General features: G+C 46.1%; 1 protein-coding gene across 7 annotated transcripts in view; it reads right to left on the bottom strand.

Moving 5' to 3' along the window:
• ASPH (aspartate beta-hydroxylase) overlaps nt 1-26,720 on the bottom strand; it is a 203,569-nt gene that overhangs the window by 8,643 nt on the left and 168,206 nt on the right. For 6 of the 7 annotated variants that reach the window (XM_077810220.1, XM_077810221.1, XM_077810223.1 and 3 more), the window contains 5 exons: nt 25,696-25,794; nt 23,860-23,949; nt 19,315-19,452; nt 4,240-4,375; nt 3,308-3,399 (listed from right to left, as the gene is read on the bottom strand). In XM_077810220.1, coding sequence (XP_077666346.1) covers nt 3,308-3,399; nt 4,240-4,375; nt 19,315-19,452; nt 23,860-23,949; nt 25,696-25,794 — 555 coding nt within the window. The remainder of the gene's footprint in view (nt 1-3,307; nt 3,400-4,239; nt 4,376-19,314; nt 19,453-23,859; nt 23,950-25,695; nt 25,795-26,720) is intronic. The other variant, XR_013345144.1, reaches the window with a different exon arrangement.

The raw sequence follows: 26,720 nt of genomic DNA, 5'->3' as shown, positions 1-26,720 counted from the left end.
GACAAGTTTTTGAACTACACAGAGCTCTGCTTCAGATCTGGGAAAGGTACTAAGGCTATGTCTACACTGCCACTTATGTCAGTATAACTTATGTTGCTCAGGGGTGTGAATAAACCAGCCCATTTTCTTGTGTGAGTTCATCTGAGAGCATAGCGATTGTCTGGTTTCACCCACATAGCTGTTATTGACATAGGCATCAACTTCTCTTTGCACTGGTGGGTGATCGACCCCCACCCATCCCGACTCCACCCCTGCCCCGCCCCCTCCCGCCCTTGCCCTGTCCCCATTCTAACCCCTTCCACAAAGTCCCCACCCCAACTCCGCCCCCTCCCTGCCCCTACTGGACTCCTTTCCCAAATCCCCACCCCGGCCCCACCTCTTCCCCTGAGCATGCCACTTTCCCCTTCCTTCTCCCTCCCTCCCACAGCTTGTTACACCGTGAAACAGCTGTTTTGTGGCAGCAAGCACTGGGAGGAGACGCGGGGACGCGGCATGCTCAGGGGAGGAGGCAGAGGTGAGCCTGAGCGGGGGGATGGGGCAGGGAGCTTGGCTGCCAGTGGGTGAAGAGCACCCACCAATTTTTCCCCATGGGTGTTCCAGCCCTGGAGCACCCATGGAGTTGACACCTATGGTTATTGGGGCATTTAGTGCACTGGATGAGGTACTCCACATGTTGTGACAGGTATGTGTAGGACCCATGGATTTTGAAAGCTGTGTTGTGTGGGGTGTTGATCATTGTAGCCGTGGAGATCAGTCTGCAGGTTTTACATCTATTGTTTTAGCAGGGTCTGGTGCTGCTTTGAGTTGGTGTGTTTCGGTCTGTGGGAAGCTTGCTTCTGATAATGAGCTTGGAGAGGTTGGGGGGTTATCAAGGTTCAGGAAAGATTCTTTCAGGATGGGTCACCACTGAGTATGGGTTATAGTTGTTTGATGATACCTGTGTGGGTTCCAATGGGGGTGGTATGTAACAACTAGAGTGTGCAGTCAGAGGGGTTTTTATTTCTGTATTGAAGTAGGTCCCCTTGGGGTCTCATGGAACAGGCCACCCAAATATCCCAAGAGAACCTTCTTCAACACAGAGATAAAACCCCGATCAACTGCACACCTATGGTCCCACCCTGGAACGCATATGGGGTATAATCAAACAACTTATGCCATACATATAATTAATAAGTACTGTACCACACATACATTATTAATATATAAATCCATAAAACTGCATTAAAATAATGTTACGGTTGTAGAGTCAAGCATTCAAAACTTAGGAAATGCCAGAATTAAATCTGCCCACGCTACTTTATTTGACTCCGTTATGATATGTGATAGGATAAAATCTTTATATGGTATCACATACTATTTTTTCCACAGGATCTCTGTCTTGTTCAGAAAATGAGTAGTTAATTATTCATTTTTCCCCCCCTCATTCAATGTGTGTCCCCAGACTTTATTTAATGCACACCATCCAAATCCCTGTGCTGAATAAAAAATTATGAATTTCCTTACAGGTGTTTCTACAATGCTCTCCTCATAATATCTGAGTGCTTCAAAAACATGAACGAATTTATCTTTACAACACCCTGTGAGTGTATAACTTTATTTTATGGAAAGGGAACTGAGGAACAGAGAGAATTCTTTAACAGGGTACTAAATGGGAGGAAGCAGTAGATGAAATATATCTTGCTTTTAATGAAGTTTTTGACACAGTCCCACACAACATTCTTATAAGCAAACTAGGAAAATGTGGTCTAGACTAAATTACTATAAGGCTGGGTGCATAACTGGTTGAAAGACTGTACTCAAAGAGTAGCTAACAGTGGTTCACTGTCAAACTGGGAGGAAGTATCTAGTGGGATCCTGCAGGTGTCTGTCTGGGATCTGGTACTGTTCAATGCTTTTATTAATTACTTGGATAATGGACTGGAAAGCATGCTTATAAAATTTGCAAATGACACCAATCTGGGAGAGGTTGCAAGAACATAGGAAGATAGGATTAGAATTCAAAACAACCTTGACAAACTGAGAATTGGTCAGAAATCAACAAAATGGAATTAAATAAAGACAAGTGCAAAGTACTACACTGTGGAATGAAAATACAAATGGGGAATAACTGACTAGGCAGCAGTACTCCTGAAAAGGATTGAGGGGTTATTGTGGATAACTAATTGAATATGAGCCAACAACATGATGCAGCTGTGAAAGAGACTAATATCATTCTGGGGTGTATTAACAGGAGTGTGGTATGTGAGACACAGGAGGTAATAGTCCCGCTCTACTTGGTGCGAGTGAGGCCTCTCCAGGTTATTGTGTTCAGTTTTGCATGCCACTCTTTCAGAAAGATATCGACAAACTGGAGAGAGGTCAGAGGAGAACAACAAAACTGATAAAAGGTTTAAAAAACCTGACCTATGAGGAAAGGCTAAAAAAAAGGGGTCTGTTCGTCTTGAGAAAAGAAGACTGAAGGGGGACCTGATAACAGTCTTCAAATAGCTTAAGGGCTGTTATCAAGAAGTGATCAATTATTCTCCATGTCCACTGAAGGTAGGACGAGAAGTAATGGTCTTAATCTACAGCAAGGGAGATTTAGACTAGAGATTAGGGAAAACTGTATAACTATAAGGTAGTTAAGCACTAGAATAGGCTTCCAAGACAGGTTGTGGAATCCCTGTCATTGGAGGTTTTTAAAAACAGGTTAAACAAACACTTATCAGGGATGGTCTAGATATACTTGGTCCTGTCTCAGCAGGGTCCCTTTCTGAGGTCCTTTCCAGACCTACATTTCTATACTTCTTTAAATTTGGAATGCTTGACTTTGCACCCCTAGCATCCTTTTAATGCAGTTTTTGGAAGCAACTTCCTAATTAAAACATTGAAAAAAATGACATTTCATCCTGTAGAATCATACTGACCTAGCTCGGGCCATCAGCTGAGTGTGGACATTTAGATCCTCAACTAACTGAGTAATTGGTAGCAGGAATAGGCTGTTACTCTCTATGTGGACCAGGCACTTGGCAGGGAGATACACAGCATCCTGTGGTGAGTCTTAAAGTTGCCTTCCAGAGGCAGAAACCTGAGGAAGGGCAATGGAAGCGGCACTACTACCTGCCTGCCTTGAGGTGAATCTTCACGCTGACCCATGAGCCAGATTGGTGCAAGTGGGTATCGTTTATAACTCCCTGAACCAGCTGCAGTGGATCTGGCCCACGGAATGAACTCTGCTCTAGTCAGTGTCCCCTATGGGTACAGTACTCATCGGCATCACCTTGCCCCACCCTCTTGGATTGCAGTAATGAAGCATGTCAATAAGTACCTGTCCTCTTCGGCACCCTGTAGCCTCAGGGAATCTTTCCAAGAAAGCACATGTTTTAGGGACGCCTTTACAGGCATTTTCATTTTTTCTTCCTAACAAAACAAATTGGCAAGTGAAACACTAAATGAATAATCTCTACGCTTCCCACTCACATAAGCATGTTTCATCCAAAGATTTCAAAGAGCTTTCTACAAAAGCCAGGTAAGCGTCACTGTCCCCATTTCACAGAAGCAAAGAGAGGATAGACACTGAAACTAAAGCAGAGAGATGGCTTGCAATATTATCAGTTTAAGTTATAGCACCCTGCTTTTAAATCATTCATTTAGGGTATGAGTCATAAGACAATGAATGAGGCTCTATGGGGAAAAAGAGATGAAAGTGACTCCCATTAAGACAAACTATACCTCAGTGTTGAAATGATATATTTTAAAGTTCTTTCTAATGTGTAAATCCCTACACTACTTAAGGTCATTCCAACATTCAGGCCTCCCACATCACAGCTCAGAGAAAGAGCAGCTGGTTTATTAAAACATATACTGTAGCTCATATCATTTCTGAATGACAGAATTTAATCTGGTTGGTGACAAAAGACTGGAGATACATTTTTTCCTTCCCACCTTCTCTCCATCTTCTGGGCTGATTTGTACTTGTGCACTACTGACTTTGCTAGAACAAAATCTTGGCAACTTTGCCAAGAGATGGGTATTGTGGTGTTGGATTCTGCAGGTGCTCCTGGGCAATGTGATTTATCATAAAGAATTCTTGCTCACTATGCTCAGGGTGCAAATTCCACAGGCTCAGATGACGGTTCCAGAAACTTAACAAAATAGCATTGGTTTCGTAAAGCTATATTACTATTTCTTATTACAGAATATGGAGTGAACGAAGGGGAGGGGCCAATGAGAAGGAACACTAATAAATAGGTTACTTACCTTGCTGCCACAATGTGAACTGGCTCCAATCTCCCTTTTCTCGCAGGTTCTCATCTTCAGGTAAGAAGAGGCCTTTTCCTTTATCCATCACAGAAAGCCCTTCATCACGAATAAGCTTCCAGGTTTTTTCTAGGGACTGTAGTGAGAACCATCATTATTATTCTGAGAATTTGTGTTCAGTTTTAGCACCTCCTTAGTTTTTCTGCTTCTCTCTCTTTTTTTAATTTAACAGCAGTAACAGCGTTCATCATTGTCAAGTTTCCTTACTTTCAGTTTTTGTGAAGGCATTTTAAGGCTGTAAAAACAACCATCATGTCATTCTTCAGATTCAATTACTTTTGTATCATAATAATTTCAATAATCCCCAGCCAGCTCACAGACTGGCCCCCACTTTAATTTGCTTTTTCATTAGCCTAAGGGCTGTGTAACATATCATTTTATATTGCAAGCTAACAAGAGTGCTGATGATCTGTTCACTCTCAGCACACTAGTACTTGGCATACTCTCGAGACAACAAGCCCACTACCATAATCTGAAACTCAAAGCGACCAACTGAGTTTTACGGTTCAAAGTGGAACAATATAAGCACTCTACTTAACTCTGCAATTATAAGTTAAAACTTCAGTGAGGTCTACTAAGCTTCATTTGCATACTCTGATACCATTGAAAAGGAAGATAATATTTGACTTGAAATTCCAGCAGAAGGATTATATACACAGTCCCTGAAAATGGTGGAGAAGTTTAAATCATAAACATCTATCCTCTTTTTAGCCAGTATGCATTCAAAACTGAATCATTCTTCAAAAGTTAGTATGAGAAATTTAAAGCTCTACTCTTCTCTGCTTCCTTAGGACATTATATTTGCATAGAATCTTATAAATTACGGAATTAATATTCTAATTGTAGCCAGTAATTTTAATCTTACAGTCGTATAAGTGAACACAGTAACAATTGGACCTAATGATACAAAAATGATTTCTATTTCCCAACCATTTATTTTGTTCACTGAACCACATTTTGCATGAGCAATTTTGCATTTCCTCCTCCAATTTTTGAAAACAAAAGCATTTGTGTAGGGATATTTTAATTCATTTCAACATGCAACATGGGCTCTTACTGGTTCGTCTCCATATCATCTGTTTGAATGTGATGGGCTAGATGCAAGGATTGCAATGAGAAATTCTAAGATCTGTGTTCACGCAGGAGGTCAGAGTAGATGACCATAATGGTCTCTTCTAGCCTTAAAATGTGTGAATCCATGACATTTCCAATGGCTGCCTTGCCACTTGACTTTCTTCAGTTAAATGACAGGCAGCAAGCGGAGCCCAGAAAATGGATACCTTGATACAACTGCAAAGTGAAGATGTGATTATAGCATGGGTAGGTATGTTTGTGTTAGCTTTAATTTAGCTAGTACAGGTAACAATAGTAGTGTAGACATAGAGGCACCATCTAGCAACCTGAGTACATACCCCAGCTGGCTCCGAGAGCATGCCAGATTGGTGCCAGCTTTGCTAGAGATAGTATGCTAAAAATAGCAGCGTGGATGTTGCAGCATAGGCGGCTGCTCGGCCAATCACCCAAGCTTGTACATGGGGGTTGAAAAGGTTAGCTCAAGCCAAGCTAGCACCAGTCTGTCTATTTAGACTGGGAGGCACACTCCCTGCTGCAACATAGACATACCCGGGAGGGACTGGACTCTGATTGCTATGCCATGCTGAAGTCCATGCCACCACATCTACACAGATATTATTATCTGGCTAACTAGATCAAAACTAATCTGGTTGTGCCTACCCATGTGACAATCAGACCTTCACTTTGCAGCACAGATGTATCTAAAGAGCTTTAGAAGTACAATTCCTAGAATTCTCTAGGTTTTCCACAATAAAATGATCGACTCTTACCAGCTCTTTTCTGAGTGTGTGTGCCAAGATCTAGGAAAATTAGGATTGTACTTCCTGTCTATTGTAGATCTCCCTTTTTTTTTCTAGTGGCTAGGAGTCTCTCTCTCTCTCTCCCTCTCCAATATAAGAGACAGTGTTTACAATTACTGTGCTTCCTACTGTGCTCATTGTAGCCTCTTTTCAGGTGGGGTTCACTACAATCTTCCTGTATACTTAACTCCAACAAGAAAAAAAATCATTTTCCAACAAAAACTACAGAAGCTTTACTTTTCTTATTGGGGCGGGAGGGAGGGAAGCAAAAGTCCAATGATCAAACAAGTTTACAGACTCATTGCCAGCCATACATTGGTAAAAATACTTTACGCCTTCACTGCTTGGGAATCCAGGAGTATATGAGGGTAGAAAACATCCTTGACACATGCATGGGCAACAGATGGGTAAATAGAGGGATCAGATGCAAGCCTTATGAAGTCCTTTAGAGATTTCACCCTTCCACACTAGTATGACCTACATAGTGTCCAAACAGATGAGAAAGACTGCACTGCTTAGGTCTGATGGAAAAGACAGAGCTGAATTTAGAATACCGGTAGTAATGTAGTCCTAAATAGCTCACAGGCTTCCTAGTTGCCTCAGATGCATATCAAAGAGCCCTGCAAACCCTAAAGCAGGGTACTTTATGGATATGCAGTTTCATATCATCCGCCTCTGAGACTTTTTGGAAAGGCTAGAATGGAGCACTGAAGACAGTGTTGTTAACCCAAGCCAGAATCGGCAGGTGAGTTAATACCAATTCATGTTCAAAGCTATAAAACGCTGTTGTTCCAGATGAAAGTACTATCGTGAATAACTGACCACCTATTGGCAGGAACAGAGGAAGGACACCAATGCAGCTTGACTTTATACAGGCCATAATTTAAAATAATACAGGTCAAGAAAATCAGAAAACTCTAAATGGTGCCAAAGGTGCTTTGTGACAAATGCCTCAATCCTCTGGCCCAAAAAGGAGAGGCTGAGATTGGGCAGTGATTAGCTAGAATATCAGTATCAAGCATTTTTTCCATTTGAGCAAGGATCTAATGCAAAAGGTCTGTATCTTTCCCTCCCAAAAGGAGATATTGTTAATCCCTGACAATAACTGGTCCAGCACCCATCTCTTGCTAATATGAAGAGCATGGGTCTATATCACAGCTTGTATGTAGCATCTTCCCTACCACTTCTAGAGGTTTGTAAGCAAACCAGGCCAAAATTCAACTGGAAGGTCCTTTTACTTTCCTTTTAAGACTCTGTCTCCACAGACCTGCGGACAAACTGATTTGAATAGAACTGAATATGTCTGCAAAGCAACTTGATAATTCTTCACTACAAGTAATATTTACATCTGTCTCTTATCAGATGGAAAGTGGATTCAGGAGCCTGAGCACTACGTGGAAAAGTTCAAACACAGCTCGGTGTTTATCTCCAAGACCCTGGTTTTGAAAACACTTACACACATGCTGAACTTTAACTATGAGTAAGGCTGCGAGTTTCTCCGGGAGGTCACAGATTCTGTGACTTTCCGCGACTTCTGTAGTGGCCAGCTGCACCGGCCACTGCTGGGGCAGTCTCAGGCCACCACCACCACCCCAGCAACAGCAGGAGTTTGGGTGGGGAGCTCAGGGTTGGGAGTTGGGGTGCAGGAGTAGGTGAGGGCTCTGGGTGGCATTTACTTTGGGGGTGGGGATAAGCTCCCCAGAAGTGGCACTTCCCTTGGCTCCTAGGCCAAGGGGCTCTGCACTGCCTCCACCTGAAGGCAACACCCCCGCAGTTCCCATTGGCTGTAGTTCCCAGCCAATGGGAACTGCAGAGCCAGCACTCGGGGAGGAGACAGCACGCAGAGCTGTGTGACGTCACCATTTCCGGGGAGGTGTGGAGCTGGGTAGGGAGCTTGCCAGCCCCGCCAACTCCCCCCCAGCCCTCCCTGCCCCAGCAGCAGTCCCAGGACGCCCCCTCCCCCGAACACCCACAGCACCCCTTGTGTTGCCCTCCTCCCCAAGATTTAGTCGGGGGTATATAATACAAGTCGTGGAGAGGTCACGGGCCGTGAATTTTTGTTTACTGCCCATGACCTGTCCATGACTTTTACTAAAAATACCTGTGACTAAAACGTAGCCTTAACTATGAGTAGTCCTGTTGAAGTCAAGCACATGAGTGTTTGCAGGACTGGGACCAACTGTCTTGCTGATATTCCAAGTACTGGCATTTCCCAGGAAAATATTTAAAATTACCATACCGTATTATTTGCATAATTTCAAACAACAGGTTAAGACGAGCCAACTCTTTTCAGTTGTGAGCCAATCTTGGTTCGAATCAAGAATCCAAATGTGAATAGTATCTTGAGTACAAGCATTTGTTCAATAAGAGCTGATTTCTATAAACCCCTACATGTTTTTTTCCTCAATGTCTTTTTCTTAAACAGTAATTGCATCTTATTATTGCTTTGCATCTGATTACACTGTAGATTTTAATTGCAAATACTGTACTACACCTGAGTATGGGTTCTCTTCACTTAATCTTGATTTTTAGAGAAAAAAAAAGAGTACTGAACACAACAAGAAATCCTCACTCTGAGTTTCCAAAGCCTATTTAATCTATAAAATCACCAGTGTCACAAAATAAATGTTTAATGCCTTTGCTCTTTGCAAGACAGGGCTTTCCTTAAAGTCTCTACCCACTTTTTTATATTAAACAGTTACTCCTCCTAATTTACAACTTAATTTCACCATTCAGTTTTAACCTTTATCCTTTGTTTTCTAAACCATTTCAAACCTAGGTGTCAGCACGACCTGCAAAAGGTTCTATTTAACCACCCAGCACTCTTTTCAAGGCCAATTATGGATTGGGGATATGTGGTAGGGTAGCTACCGCTTTCATTTTCTTCCAGCTGAGGATGGCTTGAATTTCTTAATTAGTAAAATCCACATTGCCAGAGAAAACAGAGAGTACATGATCTAGTTTAATCAATCATTTCCACTCAGTGTAGTACATTGCTGGCAAAGTATTACTGGGATCCTTTCCAAATGTCAAAGCTACAATATAAGGAAAGGACAACATTATTTGTGTTGGTACGTATTTAGGACTAGTGAAGATTATTTCAGGATACAAAAAATGGCTTACCTTTTGTACATTTTGAATGAGAACTAACTCACCAGAAAGTAAACATATATTGGATTTAAATAAAAATACCACACAACGGTGCAATGAATCAAAAATATCCTGCTACATGCTAGCAGAGGGGCAACTAATTGCACCAAGGAAAGGTGCCAGCTGCAGAAGCAACTTAGTTTGCTTTTCATTCAGAGACGTATTTATTCCTTTCGTGGAGACTGAAGAAGAAAGGAGGAGTTTCCTGCATCTTATTAGGGCTTGTCTACACTGCAACTTTCTTGCTCAGGGGTGTGAAAAAATACCTCATGGAGGTGGGTTTTTTTAAGAGCCCTGGGAGAGCTCTCTCCCAGCGCTGTGCCACAACTACACAAGCCACTATAAAGCGCTGCCGCGGCAGGGCTTTAATGTTGCCAGTGTAGACAAGCCCTCAGAATCCAAATCCCTCAAATACTATGATGATGACCGAGATAGACATAGAAAGAGCAATATTACCAGCATACCTACTTACCAGTCACTCAACAGGCTCTTTCCATGCAGCTCGTTTAGATTCTCTGCACTCTAGGGAATTGGAGGCTTGTCACCAATTAGGCTTGTCCCTATTTTTTTCCAAGGACCCTCCAAAGCTTAATTATTAAACTGTATGCAGCAGTTGCAGGGGCATTAACCCCTTGCTTACCAGGCATAAGCATCCCTTGAAATGGTAATATTTTAAAATATGCTTATACTCATTTTTGAATATTCTTTGGATCCTGGAATTAGCTGTGTTATTATAAAGTAAAGGAAAGGAAAGTGACTATTCTCAAACTAGGAATACTAGAAAAAGGCATTTTCCCCTAAGCTCTTTGTACACTGGGCAAGACAAGACATAGTTCAATTCTCATTCCCATCCCAAAGAAACCATAACAGAACATTAAATACGTTTATGGTAGTCTAAGCGACAAAATGGTACTGTTTTGAACATGGCTATGCACTGCTGTGTTAAGTAATACAATGAACACATTATAGCAGACAGTGTAGATCAGGACAAACTGTGTTCAGCATTGTATCACTAATAATGAATAAACCCTCAGTGTGTAGAATTTAATCACTGTAAAGCTGCCATAGTACTGAATATGGTTTGTTCTGGTCTACACTGACTGCTAACTTGCATTCAACAATACGTAGAACAGCTCTAAGGGAGAAGAGGCCTGATTATCTACTGCCTGGCACCTTGTGCAGCCATGTACCCCTGTGCAAAGAAAGTGTCAAACTCTTTCATTCCTGTTTGGTTGCAATTTACATCCATCTCACATAGATGTTAAATGACCATATAAGATGCAAAGCAGGGAAGAATGATTACAGATTGGTTTTCATCATGTGGGATGGGGAAACAACTTCCACAGATTTTCATCCTTTTAACAAAAATTTAAACGGAAGTCAGAATGTCTTTGAAGTTAATAAAACAGCCGTTTTTATTAAGCTTGTTACCACCGTCTCGGGAATGCTACTGCACATTTTGCTCGCAGCACAGTACATCTTTAGAATTAATTTGACCTTTTTTTAAATATTCAAACAATTGTATTGAGTTATTGGGGGGTGGGAATGGTAATGGGTGGGAGAGGATACAATACTACAAATCTTTTTTTGGAGATGCCTTCAACTTATATTTTGGACTCACACTAGCAATTGTGAAGGTTACCTTAAACTTAAAGAATGTGAAATATCTCTCTCCCCAGTTAAAGTAAAATGTGCACATAAATCAAGACCAGTAATACAGTCCAAGTGCAATGACATAATCTGTCTAAATATTGCGTTACCTCTGAGTACTTTAGTAGTCATCACCCCATAGTACTGTGCATCCAACCTGATTTAGCTTTTTCTTTTAATCATTATTTTGCTTACAGTGGTTAACAAATGTTAAAGGACCAGATTTCGCTGTTATTTGGACAAATGACTGACCTAGCTACCTTGGTAGTGATTTCCCATTTTCTACATGGGAAAAACACAGACTCCACAACTTTGTATACAGCTGTAATTGACTACAACTACTACAAACAAAAACATTTTAAATTCCATCATGGGCAATATTTTTAACATATAAATGAAAGACACAAAATAAAATAAATATCATAAACTAATAAATATGAGACACATAATGTGAGTATACAAATATTTTCCAATGTCAGCTTTCAGATCCAAATTTACAAAAGCCTGGAAATTGCAGATGGTAATTCATATCAAGCTTCAGAAATTCTACATTTTCCTTGACATCCATCTATCCCAATTGTTGTTTCACTTCCTTATATTATTGATCTTCCTCTTACTGTTCCTACTCTCTTCTGTCATTCTTTGTGATTGTACTTTTGTGCTTTCAGGGATTCCATTGCTTGTATGGTTTACATAACTCTATTCTATGGACTTAAAAGTGCTCTTAAGGCGCAGTATCACCACTGAAGAAATTCAGGGAGGCACTGTACTTCAGAAAGGCAGGCTCAGCTCCTGGAAATCCCAAAGTGCTGGGGTACCATGACCACTGCATCACCTTTGGTGAGGGTGCAGTATTCACTTCCTCTCTGTGCCTCTGCTGGTGGATGTGGATGGGACCGGGCCATGGCTCCATCTTTCCTGAAGCTAGCTCTGAAAGGCACTGCCCTGAGGACTTGCACAGTGCACAGCTCCTTGACAGGGCAAGAGGCACCCTGTGTTTTGATCTCTTCCTTGTGCCAGGCAATATATGGTTCTACATGTTTTTCTTCATATACAGTGTGTGTGTGTGTGTAGTGTGATAGACCCAGTCCAGTTGGGTAGAGCAGAGTAGCCTTATTGGGATCGAGGAAGTGCAAAAGGATCCCCCCCAGCCTAAGGTTGGTTGATTAAGCACCAGCGCTCTCCATCTAAGGGAGAGGCACTGGAGTAGTCCTGTCCATCTCCGGAGCTGCTCTACCACCCTGCCCTCTAAACTGTGCCAGTTCTCCGGTGGAGACGGATGCGTGGCAGAAAGGTAAATGCCGAGATGGAGCAGCGGACCCGCGCTCCACTGGATGGCCTGAAGCACGGGTGGGAGGGAGCTCGCCTGCTGCCAGTCCCCTACCACCAAGCCAGAGCTCTTAACCCAGTTGACCCGGGCAAAGAAGGTTGCCGAGTAGATAGCCTGGCAAGCCTCCACCCACGCCAAGTCACCCAGGTCCTGGACCACGAGGAGCACATCGACGGCGTATGCCGACAGGACCAGCCGCAGCTCCAGCTCCAGCAGCATCAACCCCGTCAACCTCCTGCGGAGGAGACAGAGGAAGGGCTCGATCGCCAGAGCGTACAGCTTGTTCGAGAGTGGGCACCCCTGCCGTACTCCTCGCCTGAAGCTGACCAGTTGGGTCAGAGTCCAGTTGAGCCTGACAAGACACTCTGCGGAGGCGTACACCACCCGAAGTCCGAAGCCAAACGCTTCGGGTCCGGAGCCAAACGCACGCAGAGTGCTCAGGAGATACCCATGGTCCACCCTGTCAAACGCCTTCTCCTGATCCAGGGATAGGAGGGCAAACGACAGACCGTCCCTACACCCGAGTTCCAAGAGGTCCCGGACCAGATACAGGTTGTCGAAGATGGTGCGGCCTGGGACGGTGTAGGTCTGGTCTGGGTGGATCACGTCCGCCAGCATGGACCCTCGCTGCAGCGAGATGGCTTTCGCTACGACCTTGTAGTCCGTGCTGAGGAGCAAGACGGGATGCCAACTTTGTAAATCGTAGAGGTCCCCCTTCTTCGGCAATAAGGCGAGCACGGCTCACCTGCACGAAAGAGGGAGGACCCTGCTCTGCAGAGACTCGGCCCAGACGGTGACTAGGTCTCAGCCGAGGACATCCCAGAACACGCGGTAGAACTCCACAGTCAGCCCGTCCATGCCTGGAGATTTATTGGAGGGCATGCAGCGGAGGGCTTCCGAAAACTCAGCCAGAGTGAGAGGCAGCTCTAGCCGGTCTTGGTTGCCTGCGCTGACCATCAGGAATTCGTCCCAAAGCACTCTGCAAGCATTAGGATCAGTCGGATACGGGGAGAAAAGCCCTCCATAGAAGGCCCTGGCCCTCCCGCACATCTCCGCTGGATCCGTGAGGGGGTGCCGTCCTCTGCTAGGAGGCAGGTGATGTGCTTCTTGGCCGCCCTCCTTTTCTCCAGGGTGTAGAAGAAGCAGGAGCCGCAATCCATCTCCCGAAGGAGGCGGATGTGGGATCGAACAAAGGCACCCCGGGCCCAATGGTCCTCGAGGGCCCGGAGCTCCTCCCGCTTCTCCCGGCATGCCCCGCAGGGGGATGGATCCTCGGGGCTGGCGGCCTGACATCTCTCCAGCTCTAAGACCTCCCGTTCCAACTGCCCTATCGCTGCATCCCTCCGTCAGCTGGCGCCCCGGGTGTAGTCACGGCAGAAGAGCCAGGCGCGCACCTTTCCCAGGTCCCACCACTGCCGCACCGAGGGAAAGGCACACCGCTGCCCTCACCAGGCCAGCCAGAACTCCTGGAAGGACGCCACGAAGCCCACATCCTCCAACAAGCTGTTGTTAAAATGCCAATAGGCCGGCCTTGGCCTCTCTGCACAGAGAGAGACCGTCACGGTGGCTAAGTGATGATCGGAGAATGGGGCCGGCCGGATGCTGGAGGAGTGGGCCCGTGAAAGGTGGAAATGCGATAAATAGATGCGGTCCAACCGGGAGTGTCGCGACCGATGGGCCTCCACCCGGACAAAAGTGAACGTTGAGACATTGTCCGGGTGATGGTTGCGCCAGATGTCCACCAAGGAGTGATGGTAGACTATCTCCCAGAGGATGTCCGCGGCAGCCAGGCACTGCTTGGTCCCCAAGCGGTCCCGCTCCTCGAGGGTAGTATTAAAGTTCCCGCCCAGGACCAGGCACTCAGGAGGATCCAAGGTGCTGAGGAAGGCGGATGCCTGCTGAAAGAAACGCAGCCACTCCGGGCCCAATGTCGGGGCATAAACGTTGACAAGATTGACCACAAGCCCCTCCATACGGACCCGGAGGTGCAGCAGGCAGCCCGGCACAGCCTTGGCAACCCCCAGCACCTCGTGCCGTAGGTCGGGGGAGAACAGGGTCGCCACTCCAGCCGTACGAACTGTGAGATGGCTAAAGTAGACCCTGTCCCCCGATTCCAGCCGCCAGCTATCTTCGGCAGCCGGATCCGTATGGGTGTCCTGCAGGAAAACCACAGAGTACCCCCTCCCGAAGGAAGGAGAGCACCTGGTACCTGCGGAGATCCATCCTACAGCCCCGGGTGTTTAACATTGTGATGGTGAGAAGTGCCATGAGGAGGGCTGGGGGGGATCCTCGCCGGCAGGGACGCTCGCGGTTCCCAACGGGCCACGCAACAATCTGTGACCTACCCCGTAGGTGAGTAGAGAGTCACAGAAGAGGCAGACCCGCTGGTAGGACGCGGCAGCCTGCTTCCCAGTCCTTTTACCCTCCCCCATGAGGGCCCTCGCAGCCTGGAGGATTTGATGGAAGTCCCCCCATCGCTGGAGAGCGAGCTGCACCTTGTTACAGGAGCCCCGGACATCCTCAAGGAACTCCCGCAGCTCCTCTCGCAGCGTATGGGGGGGGCCAGGGTCACTAGCCCCGGCTTTCCTCCGGAGGGACCACTGACACAACCCCATGGCCCACCGAAATGGGCAGGCAAGGAGCAGACCCCCGACGTGGAGCCCGATGGGCTGGCGCCACGCAGCCCCCCTCAAACCCTGGCTCGATTGGGGGCGGCGGAGGGAAGATAGCAGCCCCTAATGAGTTGGAACTGGGAAATACAGAGGCCGCTCCCTGTGAGCTATCCTCTAGGAGCGAGGAGATGACGGCCCCAGGGGCAGCAATGATATCACGGGAGGTGGAGGGGACAGGGACGGGGCTGACATCAGAGGCAGGGCAGGGATCCAGAGTGGGAGCAAGGCAGGGGTTGGGTGCAGAGTCTTGGAGAGGGGCAAAAGCTGGATCCTGGGCCCTAGTAGCCAGGCCGCTGGGAAATGGCCCCTCTCGATTGAGCTCTGGGAGCTGAGGGCAGGGAAGGGGGCCCTCTGTGATGCTGGGCTCCGGCACAATGGCCGGCGTAGTTGCCATGGCATCTTCAGTGGGGTCCCCACCCGGGAAGGAGGTCGGCCGCCACTTGCCCACGAGGGGCAGTCTGTGGGGCTCGGGTCCCAGCTGCACGGCACCAGCGGTTGCCTCAGTGGGCTTGGCGGCCAACAGCAGGGTGCCACCCACAGCCGGGCAGATGGAGGAGCCCAGGGAACCCTTGGAGGCGGGAGTAAAAACAGCGGTTAGGAGGAGGGAGCATGGAGAAGGCGGGGCCGGGGTGAGGTTGCTCAGATCGAGGCCCGCTGGCAGAGGGTCATCCTCCCGCTGGGTGACCGGGGTCAGACCCAGGGCCTCAATCTCCTCGTAGATGGAAGGGAACTCTCCTTCCACCACCCCAGAGTTTTCCCCGCCAGTTCTCGAAGCAATGCTTGCCTCAGGGCTCACAGGGGCTCCAGGGGCACCATCGGGGGCCTTGGAGGGAAGGGACTCCAATGGAGGGGCGGTACTGCCCTCCCGTGGTGCCACGTCTTCCCCAGCTGGTACCGGGGGATGGAACGCACCCGCGGGCAAGGCAGAAGGCTTGGCATCGGTGCCCCCCTTTCTGGTCTTCCGGGGGGCTCCCGCATCGGCGGAAAGGAGCAGAGCTCTAGCCTTCCGCTTCCCCTGGACTAGGGCCCAGCACTCCATGGCATCATCAGGGGGGCCGGCTAACAGGGGTCGGGTTGGGGGGCAGGGGCTATGGCTCAGGGACTGTGGGAGGCAGTGGTGGGGCAGCACGAGGGAGGGAAGATTCCCCCTGCGGCCGGCCCTCTCCCATACCCAGCGGTATCCCTGCCATACCCTCCTCTAGGGGCCCTGCCAGATTGCAGGCAGCAGAGGCGGGGCTCTCCCGCTCATCTGGGCACACTGGGGGAAGCACCCCTTGGGACCGAGGGGGAGCACTGGTGGACTGAGTAGGAGGAGGGGCGGCTCCGGGTGCCAGGCAGCCAGGGGCGCCAGCAATGACGGGGCCGGTGCCTTGCCGGGGCTCCCAGATGCCTCTCCTTGCTGGGCCAAGGGGCAGTCCCTCTGGATGTGCCCCATCGCCCGGCAGAGGTAGCACCGGGCCTCCCCCATGGAATAATGCACCTGGTAATGGGCCCCCTGGTAGGGGACCAAGAACAACCCCTCAAGCGCCTCTCCGCCACATGCCGCCAGTGGCAGTTGGAGCTGCACTGGCCGGCGGAACAAGAGGATGTGATGGAAGGCGGGGTCGTTGCAGCCCAGCGAGAGAGGGCTCACGACAGAAATGGGCTTCCCCAGGGTCGAAAGGGCGGGTAATAGGGTGGCATTGGGAAGGAAAGGAGGGATGGAAGTCAGGACCAGGCAGACGCCCAGGTCCTCTAGCGGCTCCAGGGGGGTGAACATGCCCCCCACCGCCAGGCCCTTCTCCACCGCCTCCTGGGCGGCGGCCTCCGATGCTAAGAAGAAGACGACCTTGCCATACATTTTGGAGGCTGCCACAAAATGGCCGTGGGCCCCACCACCCTCGCCAACGCCCGCACGTACATCTCCACGTGGGGCGAGGCGGGCACCAGGAGGCAACGGATGCCGTGCTTCCTGGTCAAGGTCGGGAAGGGGCCCCGGCCGCTATAGCTGGTAGCGGAGGGTGGAAGAGATGACTTAGCAGCAGGAGGGGGGGCTGCCGCCACCTGGGCGTATGCCCTGGGGGCCGGTGGAGGAGCACCCACAGAGCTGGCGGAGGGAACAGCGGGGCGGGATGCCGCGGCCGGTGGAGGGGCCGTGGCAGTGAGGGCAGTCCCTGCCATGGAAGGGCCTGGTCTTTTTGGCAGGGCCCTTCCCCTTCTTCCTACCCTGGCCCTTTACACTGGTTGGGGGGCTCCCCCAGAATCTGAGGGGGCGAGGAAGGTGGCAGCAGTGGAGGTCACCCCGGTGCCTGCCGCTGCCGGCGCCCTGGCGGGGGCAGTGGTCAGTGGTTTGGTAGCGGCGGTTAGGGTAGAAGTTCGGGGGGCGGGGGGTGATGGAAGGGCAGGTGGGAGAGGGGCAGCTGGGGCTGCTGGAGGGGCCCCACCCGCCATATCCCCCATCATAATGAGCAGAGAGGGAGGGGAAAACACCAGAGAGAGGAGGGGAAAGGGGAAGCAGGTCGACCACTCCTCCCTGCTAGGCTGCAGGCAGGGGAGGAGGGCACCAAAAGGGGTGGGCTGGACAGGGGGCTATCAAGGGCTCATGGGGGGCAGTCACTGACTCAGAATGGGAATCCGGCTCCTCTAGCTGCACTAGGGGAGGGGGGTCATAAGAACGTTAGGGGGTGCAGTGAGATGGGGCAAACTCAAACAGGCGAAAGGCACAAGCGCATGGGGGGTGGGGCATGGGCACACTGAATAAGGGACCAATCAGGGCAGGGGTACCACATGGGGAGTGGGGAGAACCAGGCTGGAGGTAGGACAGGGAACCAAGGAGCTAGCTTCAGAGGCCCAGCAGCAAGAGCAGCAGTCTCCCTCCTCCCTCCAGGCCACTTGGGTTCAGCAGAGGAGCAGAAGGCAGTGCTTCTGGCCACTGAATGAACAGTTTTCTGTTCCCTGACTGACCAGAAGAGGGGCTGCTCCAGGCTAATGAGAACACCTGACTCCAATTAACCTGCAAAGAGTCAGGTGAGGCCATTAAGCTAATGTGACCACCTGACTCTAATTAAGGGCCCTCTGATAATATAAAAGGGCTCACTCCAGTCAGGCAGGGAGGAGCCAGAAGAGAGGAAGTATGGCTGAAGGGCTGGTTAATGAAGACACCCTCAAGTCATTGGTAAGGGAGAAGCAGGAGAGCTGTGGGGAAGTGGCCCAGGGAAAGGTAGCAATTCTGGCAGTGAAAGGTTGGCTGCCAACAGCTGCTACCATTGGGGTCCCTGGGCCGGAACCCAGAGTAGAGGGTGGGCCCGGGTTCCCCCCAATCCACCACTACAGAAACACCTCCTGGGAGGGGAAAACAGGCTCCTGTCAGGACAGGAGGCTAAACTGTTTGGTATGAGGCCAAACCTCCTTGCTGGCTTATGATGAAAAGGGCTCAGTAGACTGTATCCCTGGCCTTGGAGACAGAAGGGCTACATGGAGGGTTGCAGTGAGCCTCTGAGGCTAGCATAAACCGCCTGGACGCGCGGGACCCACAGGGACAAGATCGGAGCTCTGCCACAGTAGATACACGCAGATTTTATATTCAATCAAAAGTTATTCAGGAAAATGTGTTTTTCTCAGTAACTGGGAAATTACAATGGACAGTCAATTTTTTTGCTTTAGAGCTGCACCAGAACCATAACATATGTTGTTTTATATATAAATATAAAAATGGCTGCCTTGGAGGAATCAGTCTGTTTTTTCATGGAAATGAGTAGTCGTGTTTTTAAAATGCCCGCATAGTAGAATATTGCTGATTCACACTTTGCAACACACAAGTATGCACAAAAATGTTACTTCTTCCCATTTCTCATCAAGGATTTCACAGCAGTCTGTTGTAGTAAGGTCTCTGTTTAAGGCTGTATTCTTTACAAGATATACTAGAATACATTTTTGCACATGATGAAGTATTACTATAAATATTAAAACTGAACTACACTTGTCAAATTAAATGAGCAAAGAACATTAAAAGAACTAAACAGTATTATCCTGGTATCCTTTATTGTATCTGTCACTTGGGACCTTGGCTCATATTTCTGATGCAATTAAAACTCCGAATGAAGCCACTGACTTTTGTAGTACAAGGGATGAAGGATTCAGCCCTTACTAATTACAAAAACTCAACAGTTCATAGGGGGTGCCCATCATTGGTGCAAATCACTGAGGTTCTGATGTCATTTTGCACCTGATAAACTTCAATGGCCTATCATGTAAATGTTGTATTTACTACTTAAATCTATTTCAGCCACCCAGTGTAAAGCATCTGGAGTTAACTTTATAGTCTATTAGGTAAAAAGAGAGGGAGAAACTCATTACTTACCTTCACCAATTCAGTATAGCCAGTTTCCTTTGCTGTCCACCAAGGCTGAGCTTTTAGTCCATTAACATTGTAGAGAGAGCGCTGCCAAACTGATGCAAAGTGTCCTCTCTGGTGCCCAAGCTCATACCACCTGTATGCCTAGCAGATTGCAATTGTTAACAAACAATTTACATCAGCCCAACTTCAGCAGAAAAGAATAATCTTAAAAAGGCATTTCAACACCTCTGAATGACACTCCCTCTTGACAAAGCAACAGGCTTCCTAAAGGAGCATCATTTTATCCTTTAAGATAGCCTGGTAATAAGCACTTAAGAAAAAAATAGAGTAGATAGCTCGAGTCAACCAAAGTTGTGAGACATTCCAGTCTGTAGTCACCAAGACAGGTGAAAATCAACCCATGGCAATTCACTAAGAGGACCGCTGTTCCAATAGTTCAGGGGCTAACCTTGGACATGGGAGACTTGGGGGTTCAATCCCTTGCTCCACGTGAGCAAATCACTCCCCCCCCCCATCCCCAGTTCCCCATCCATAGAACAGGGATGACAGCGCTTCCCTAGCACACAGGGATGCTGTGCAGACAAATACCATAAAGACTGTGAAGCACTCAGACACCATGGAACCAGGGGCTTTGTGAGAGAGGAATCCTGATTCCATACTAGCCAACACACCACACTCACCAGACCAGGAGGTGACCCCCCGAAATTCTCCCTGCTCTCCAGTCCCCTCTCCAAGGCTTCCCTGCTCAAGGCAGTGCTGCCAAGAGCCCCTCTCCCAGACCTCCTGAAACAGAGGACCCACCCTGCTTGCCCACCCCTCTTCTACCATGCCTCAGCCACTCCAAGCCAGCTGGGGAGCAGAGGTTGAGGCAGGGGAGAAAGATCAGCTGGTGCCAGAGAGGAGACCCAGCTCCAGCATCCTGACTGCCCAGCATGGGAACAGTAACCCCTAGAGGCAGGGGCTGACTGGCAGCTGCCTTCTCCCCACCCAGTTCCATATGACTGTGCACATTTTGATTTATTGAATCAATTATAAAGACCCATTTGATTGCAGCCAGTGTGCCACAGTTTGCTAACCACTGCTCCACAATAAATCCTGTCTAACTCTTATGCTCTTGCTTTGGTCTGATCCTGCAAGCTTGACCTCAGTGGGACTACTCACATAAGCAAGGAATCGTAGGCTCTCACCCTCTATCAGCAGGCAAGGTTAATTTTACCTTTTTCTGCCACTAAAGTACAGATCCAAGGAGAAGAAAAGATGATCTACTCCAAAGAGAACTCACCAGAAGGTGGAACACTGCGTGTGTTTATGATGTTGTATTAATTATTATTTGTATTCCAGTAACACGTAAAGGCCCCGGTTAGGCACTCTGTGCTAGACTGTACAAACATAGAATAGAAAACAGTCCCCTTATCCCTTCTGTTACAATGAATCCCTGGCTGTACACAGTAACTACAGTCATCTAGTAAACTGCACACATATGGCACAAAGGACGAACACCCAAGATTGTTTGCAGTAGAAATACAGATGTTTAACATTTAAGCGAAAGGACAATCACTTTTGGTTCTCTCTGTAGGTAAGCTTATAGACAAAAATGAATACAATCCAACTAAGCACATTTGACATTCCATCCAGTATAGGACAGTAATGCCAGCATATTAAACTGCCCCAAAAAGCCTAGAGAAGTAGAAACAAAAATAGAAGTGTTTCTTGTACAGGAATCAGATACTACAGTACTGCATGCTTTGACTTAATCTTAGCCATCACCGATTAAAGAAGCTATTGGATTTCTTCACATAATGGAATTCCTTCCTAAAAAATCTGATGTGTCATTTTAACCAATTACTTAATACACTTTTGTTCAAATAAAAAAAGTACTTTACACTTTAGTGGCTGAGTTGGATTTCAAAGACAAGTTATTAAGCAACCATCAAGGACTATGAAACCAGAGAGAATTATTTCTTTGGAGGTCTATGTTTAAGTTTTCATCACTCTTAAAACGTTGGATGATACTCTGGTGTATAAAACTCTGATCTATGAAGGATAGAATTGCTGCAAAATGTGCTCTTACAGTAGATGTATAAAGCACTGAAAAGCCATGTTGACAAATAGAATAACAGTGGACAGCCTTGGAGCTTTTCCTTTTGATTGCTACAAAATATTACAAGTTTCTGAGAGGAGATTTTTAAAATTGTGTCTTTAGGTATGGATCATAAAAATGTTATGTATTACCTTGGGTAATCTCCAGTATATCTTTATAGTTTAAGTTTATCTGGGTTAAGCCTCTGAAATGGAAACAGGATGATTTTTTAACATATGTTCCTCAGCCTGTAGTTGTAACAACTATGACTACTAGTAGACTTTACATGCTCATTTGCAATATACCTAAAGCTAGCCCAGGTGACAAGAGTTTGAATTACCTGTTTGAACTACTGACTGTGGAGAGAGATCACTAGTGCTATTTATGTGTAGGGATGTATATTATTGTTAGCCCATATTAAAAACATTTTTATTTCAAATACATCTGTTAATGTCGGGAAAGATTAGACGGAGCCCACTCTATAATTTAAGATAGCTGCAACAATAAACAATGTTTTCCAATTGATTAATAGTCTGATAATTACTTAGTCCATATAGTCCCCATGAAAAATCATTTTCTCCACTTATTCTTTACATAGTACTTTCCATTTATTTTATATTTTTTTAATTCAGTGTGCCATCTTATAGGATTATTTGAGTTGGAAAGAGCCTCTTCTACTCTACCCCCTGCAATTTACCAAAGATGAATTGCTAATTTAGCCCTAATAGATGAATGTCTACTTTCTGTGATGACAATTCCGTATGTTCCTTATGTACTGATCTCTTTCCTTGATTAAATCTTGAAGTTCAGCAAGTCTAGCAAGGCCAGTGAGAAAAAGTTAGATTAACAGTGGACTTTCCCATTGTGATAAATTTAACAGTCTGCTCTACCCCAAGAAGTTCATTCATCATTGATCAGATCTTTTTCTACAGAACTTTGGCCTTCAACTCCATATACATTAGTACAAATCCCTACTTGGGAATTAGGATGGTACAAATTAATTGTGTCTGTGTGGTATCGTTAGCCACACATAATAATTTAGTCCTCTAGTATAGTCCTTACAAGCAGGATTCTTCTTCTTCTCCTTAATCTTCTCCACTTTGAGCATAAAAGCATTTCAATTTTGTTTTATTTATATATATATATATATATTAGTACAAATACAAATTAGTAAATATATATATAAAGGGGAGGCCAACTAATTCTTATTTGCAAATTAATTTTTAAATCCACAAGAATTCAGCAGAGGGATATTTTATTAAACTTCCACAGGAGATAGCCCAACTTTAAAAATTGAGGTGCTAAAATATTGTCACCTGGATCTGGAGATTTAGCTTCAGTCTAATTGTTCCATGAGGAGTTATAATCACAGTTATATAAGATTTTCATAAAATAATTGAAGGTCAGTCATATTTGGTTATCTGGTTCCAGTTAAGATCACAGCCAAAATCTGATTATAGCCACTGGTTTATGTTGACTACAGAAATGCCATGAGCAGATTCATTTGTTCCAATGATTGGATATAAGATACACAAGAGGACTGCATTTCTAAAATGGCTTGAATGTCAATGCCTCTGAAATATTTTTTGTATCACTGATAAACAACACACAAATAGAAAACTTCTTGTTTTCAGCTGTCCATATTCCTTATCAAAGAAACTTTTTTATTTTCCTGTCAATATTAGGATTCATAGTTTAAAAAATACCCAGGTCTTCTGATTTCCCCACAAAAGAAGTAGGGCTAATCCACATGTGGAACTTTGAATATACTAAATTCAATAAATCAGAAGCTCTCTTGGTTTCCATCATATTTTGTGCGCAATATGTCCTGAAGAAAAATCCTCAATATTTAAGCAAGGATCCTATTTTACTGATCTGCCTGCTAATTTAACCCATGAATGATTACAGGAAACCAATGCACTGGTTCCAAGTCCTGCACTACTTATATGTCTGTTGCAGTGAGAGTCCTACTCCCATTGTTGAGGTCGAAGGGAGTTTGTTACTTTCAACCTGTGAGCAAGTATGCACACATACTGTATTCATCTATTTTTGTCCCTGGGGGAAAAGTTCCTGTAGTCCAGAGTTGGTTCTACCTTCAGTGGTAGCAGCATATCTTTTAGTCAAACACAGACTTATTAGTCAAAAATTTCACTCATTGAAGCTGTGAATTCCTCTGGCTGCCCTGCCTACTCCTTGGTTTGCACTGGTTATCTTTCTGTGCCCTTCCCTTCCGCTCCGGTGGATCAGGATTTAACAATGGGTTGCTGTGCACCCACACTCCAGGCAGACTTTCTGCTGCTGATGTCTTACAGTCTGAGCACCACCACACTCTAGGCTGTTAAACCAATGGGACTATTCACGTTCCCAATGTTACGACCATGCTTAGGTGCTTTTCTGGATTGGAAAAAGAGCGCTCAGCACCTTGCAGGACTGCATTTTTTAGAATAAGGGATATGTAAGACTCGTACCTCTTTGCTTCCAACTCTCTGCAGGGCATCACCTAAATGAAAATAAAAGCGTCCATCATCAGTGCCAGGGTCACCAGACTCTAGGCCTTCCTAGAGAAAGAAATAAAAAGAAACACCAGTAAAACGGAGTTAATTTAGCTGTTACAGTAAGGTGTCCATTCAATCCAAGAAATAGACATGTAAAATATCACTAAATAAATATATACAAGTAAAATTATTTGTTATCCTGGAATTTAGGTTCATAGAATCATAGAAGAATCATGGAAGATTAGGGTTGGAAGAGACCTCAGGAGGTCATCTAGTCCAACCCCCTGCTCAAAGCAGGACCAACCCCAACTAAAGCACCCAGCCAGAGCTTTGTCAAGCTGGGCTTTAAAAACTTCTAAGGATGGAGATCCCACCACTCCTCTAGGTAATCCATTCCAGTGCTTCCCCACCCTCCTTGTGAAATAGTTTTTCCGAATATCCAAACTAGACATCCCCAACTGCAACTTGAGACCACTGCTTCTTCTGTCATCTGCCACTACTGAGAACAGCTTAGCTCCATCCTCTTTGCAAACCTCCTTCAGGTAGTTGAAAGCTGCTATCAAATCCCCCATCACTGTTCTCTTCTGCAAACTAAATAAACTCAGTTCCCTCAGACTCTTCTCGTAAGCCATGTGCTCCAGCCCCCTATCATTTTTGTTGCCCTCCGCTGGACTCTCTCCAATTTGTCCACATCCTTTCTGTAATGGGGGGCCCAAAACTGGATGCAATACTCCAGATATGGCCTCACCAGTGCCAAATAGAGGGGAATAATCACTTCCCTCGATCTGTTGGCAATGTTCCTACTAATGCAGTCCAATATGCCGTTAGCCTTCTTGGCAACAAGGGCACACTGCTGACTCATATCCAGCTTCTCGTTCATTGTAATCCCCAGGGTCTTTTCTGCAGAACTGCCACTTCGCCAGTCAGTCCCCAGCCTGTAGCGGTGCATGGGATTCTTCTGTCCTAAGTGCAGGACTCTGCACTTGTCCTGGTTGAACCTCATCAGATTTCTTTTGGCCCAATCCTCCAATTTGTCTAGGTCACTCTGGACCCTATCCCTACCCTCCAGTGTATCTACCTCTCCCCGCAGCTTAGTGTCATCTGTGAACTTGCTGAGGGTGTAATCCATCCCATCATCCAGATCATTAAATGAAGATGTTGAACAAAACCGCTTGATACCGGCTGCCAACTAGACATTGAGCCATTGATCACTACCCATTGAGGTTGAATGAATAACACTTACTTCAGTCAAAAAAATCTTAGAAACACTGTGGTTTTTTCAACTGCATCTTCCTTCACAGCCCTCCCCCACAAAAAGAAGGTTTTTTGTTTTTTTTAGGAAGCGTGGAAATTCCAAGACAGGGTTTCACTTTACAAACTTTCCTCCCAAACATTCAAAAGTATGCAGATGAATAATTTGGATTACTCAAGCACCTTAAGGTTGGCCCCATACTGCCAATCTCAAAACAATCAGAAACTCAAACCTGTCCATCACATAAGATCATTCATTAGTGACCAAGGAAACATTAATACTTTATGCTTGAATCTTGGATATATAAAGGTGTCTCACTTTACAGATATGTGCAGTTATGAATATATTCTGGGGTAGTATAAATAGCTATTTATAACTATTGTGCTTATAGCTAAACCCGTGTTATCACAATTCCCCCTCCCCCTTTTCTACCATTTTTCTACCTGTAAAATGTATTTTTCATGAAAGAAAGAAAGAAAGAAAGAAAGAAAGAAAGAAAGAAAGAAAGAAAGAAAGAAAGAAAGAAAGAAAGAAAATGACTAATACAGGAATTCCACCTTCAAATATGGAATGCTCTCTACTATCTTGTTTTCTGCCTTGAGGATGAAGCCATAATGTACTTTAGCGAAGCCATCATTTGGAGCCAGACTCAGGACCTGTTTTAAAGCAAATAAATAATGATTACATATTCATTTATGCATTTCTTTTCAAAATTAATTTAGATTGCTCAGAATGTGACAGACCAACAATCGTGTTAGGATTTTGTGGTTTAAACAAACACTATCATCTGCTAACAACTCTCTAAGAATCACTTGACTTGGTCAGGTTTTTCCAGGCTCCTTCATGACATTTTGGTATCTCACTACAATAATTTATGTGTACAGTAAAACAGCATCAAGCACATCTTTATAGTTAGAAATCACAAGCCGCACAAATTAACATTATCTGCACGTATCTTAGCAGTTCAGCTACATTTCTTTATTTTCCTTTCCTCCCCCTCATGTCTCATAGAGCATGTCTTCACTGCAGAATTAACTTGAGTAATCTACACTCAAGTTAATTCTCTTGAGTTAGCCTTGCTCAAGTGCGAGTGGCCACATTGTAAAATAACTTTTCAGCTACTATGACCACACTGCACTCACTCGTGTGTGGTGTGAAGACTTCTAGGGGCATATCCCATGGTTCTCTGCACTGCAGCAAACAGAGCTGCTCTATGAATTTTTTCCCAGTGAGTTGTGGGATAACTTATTTGTCCTTTCCTTGGCACACAGAGGGAATTACATCACTCAAGTGGAGCTAGCCTGTGTCCTCACTGCAGCATGGCTGCGTTACCATGTGACTGACAAGCTGTGCAAACTCAAGCTATAGCCTATAACGCCTGACAGGCTAGCCCACTTGAGTTGAAAGAACCACCACATTCAAGTTAAAGGGTTTTTGTGTGTGGATGAACTTGAGTTGGGGGCAATGCTCAAGTCTGCAGTGAAGACAAGCCCACAGACAATAGAGAAGTGAGATGTTACTTGGGATAGATTGAAGTGGCTTGGAGAATAGGCTTAGAGAGGATATTTGTGACCGAGGGACC

Source organism: Eretmochelys imbricata, chromosome 2 (assembly GCF_965152235.1).
Source record: "Eretmochelys imbricata isolate rEreImb1 chromosome 2, rEreImb1.hap1, whole genome shotgun sequence".
Classification (NCBI taxonomy): domain Eukaryota; kingdom Metazoa; phylum Chordata; order Testudines; family Cheloniidae; genus Eretmochelys; species Eretmochelys imbricata.
This window is presented reverse-complemented; position numbering and strand designations above follow the sequence as displayed.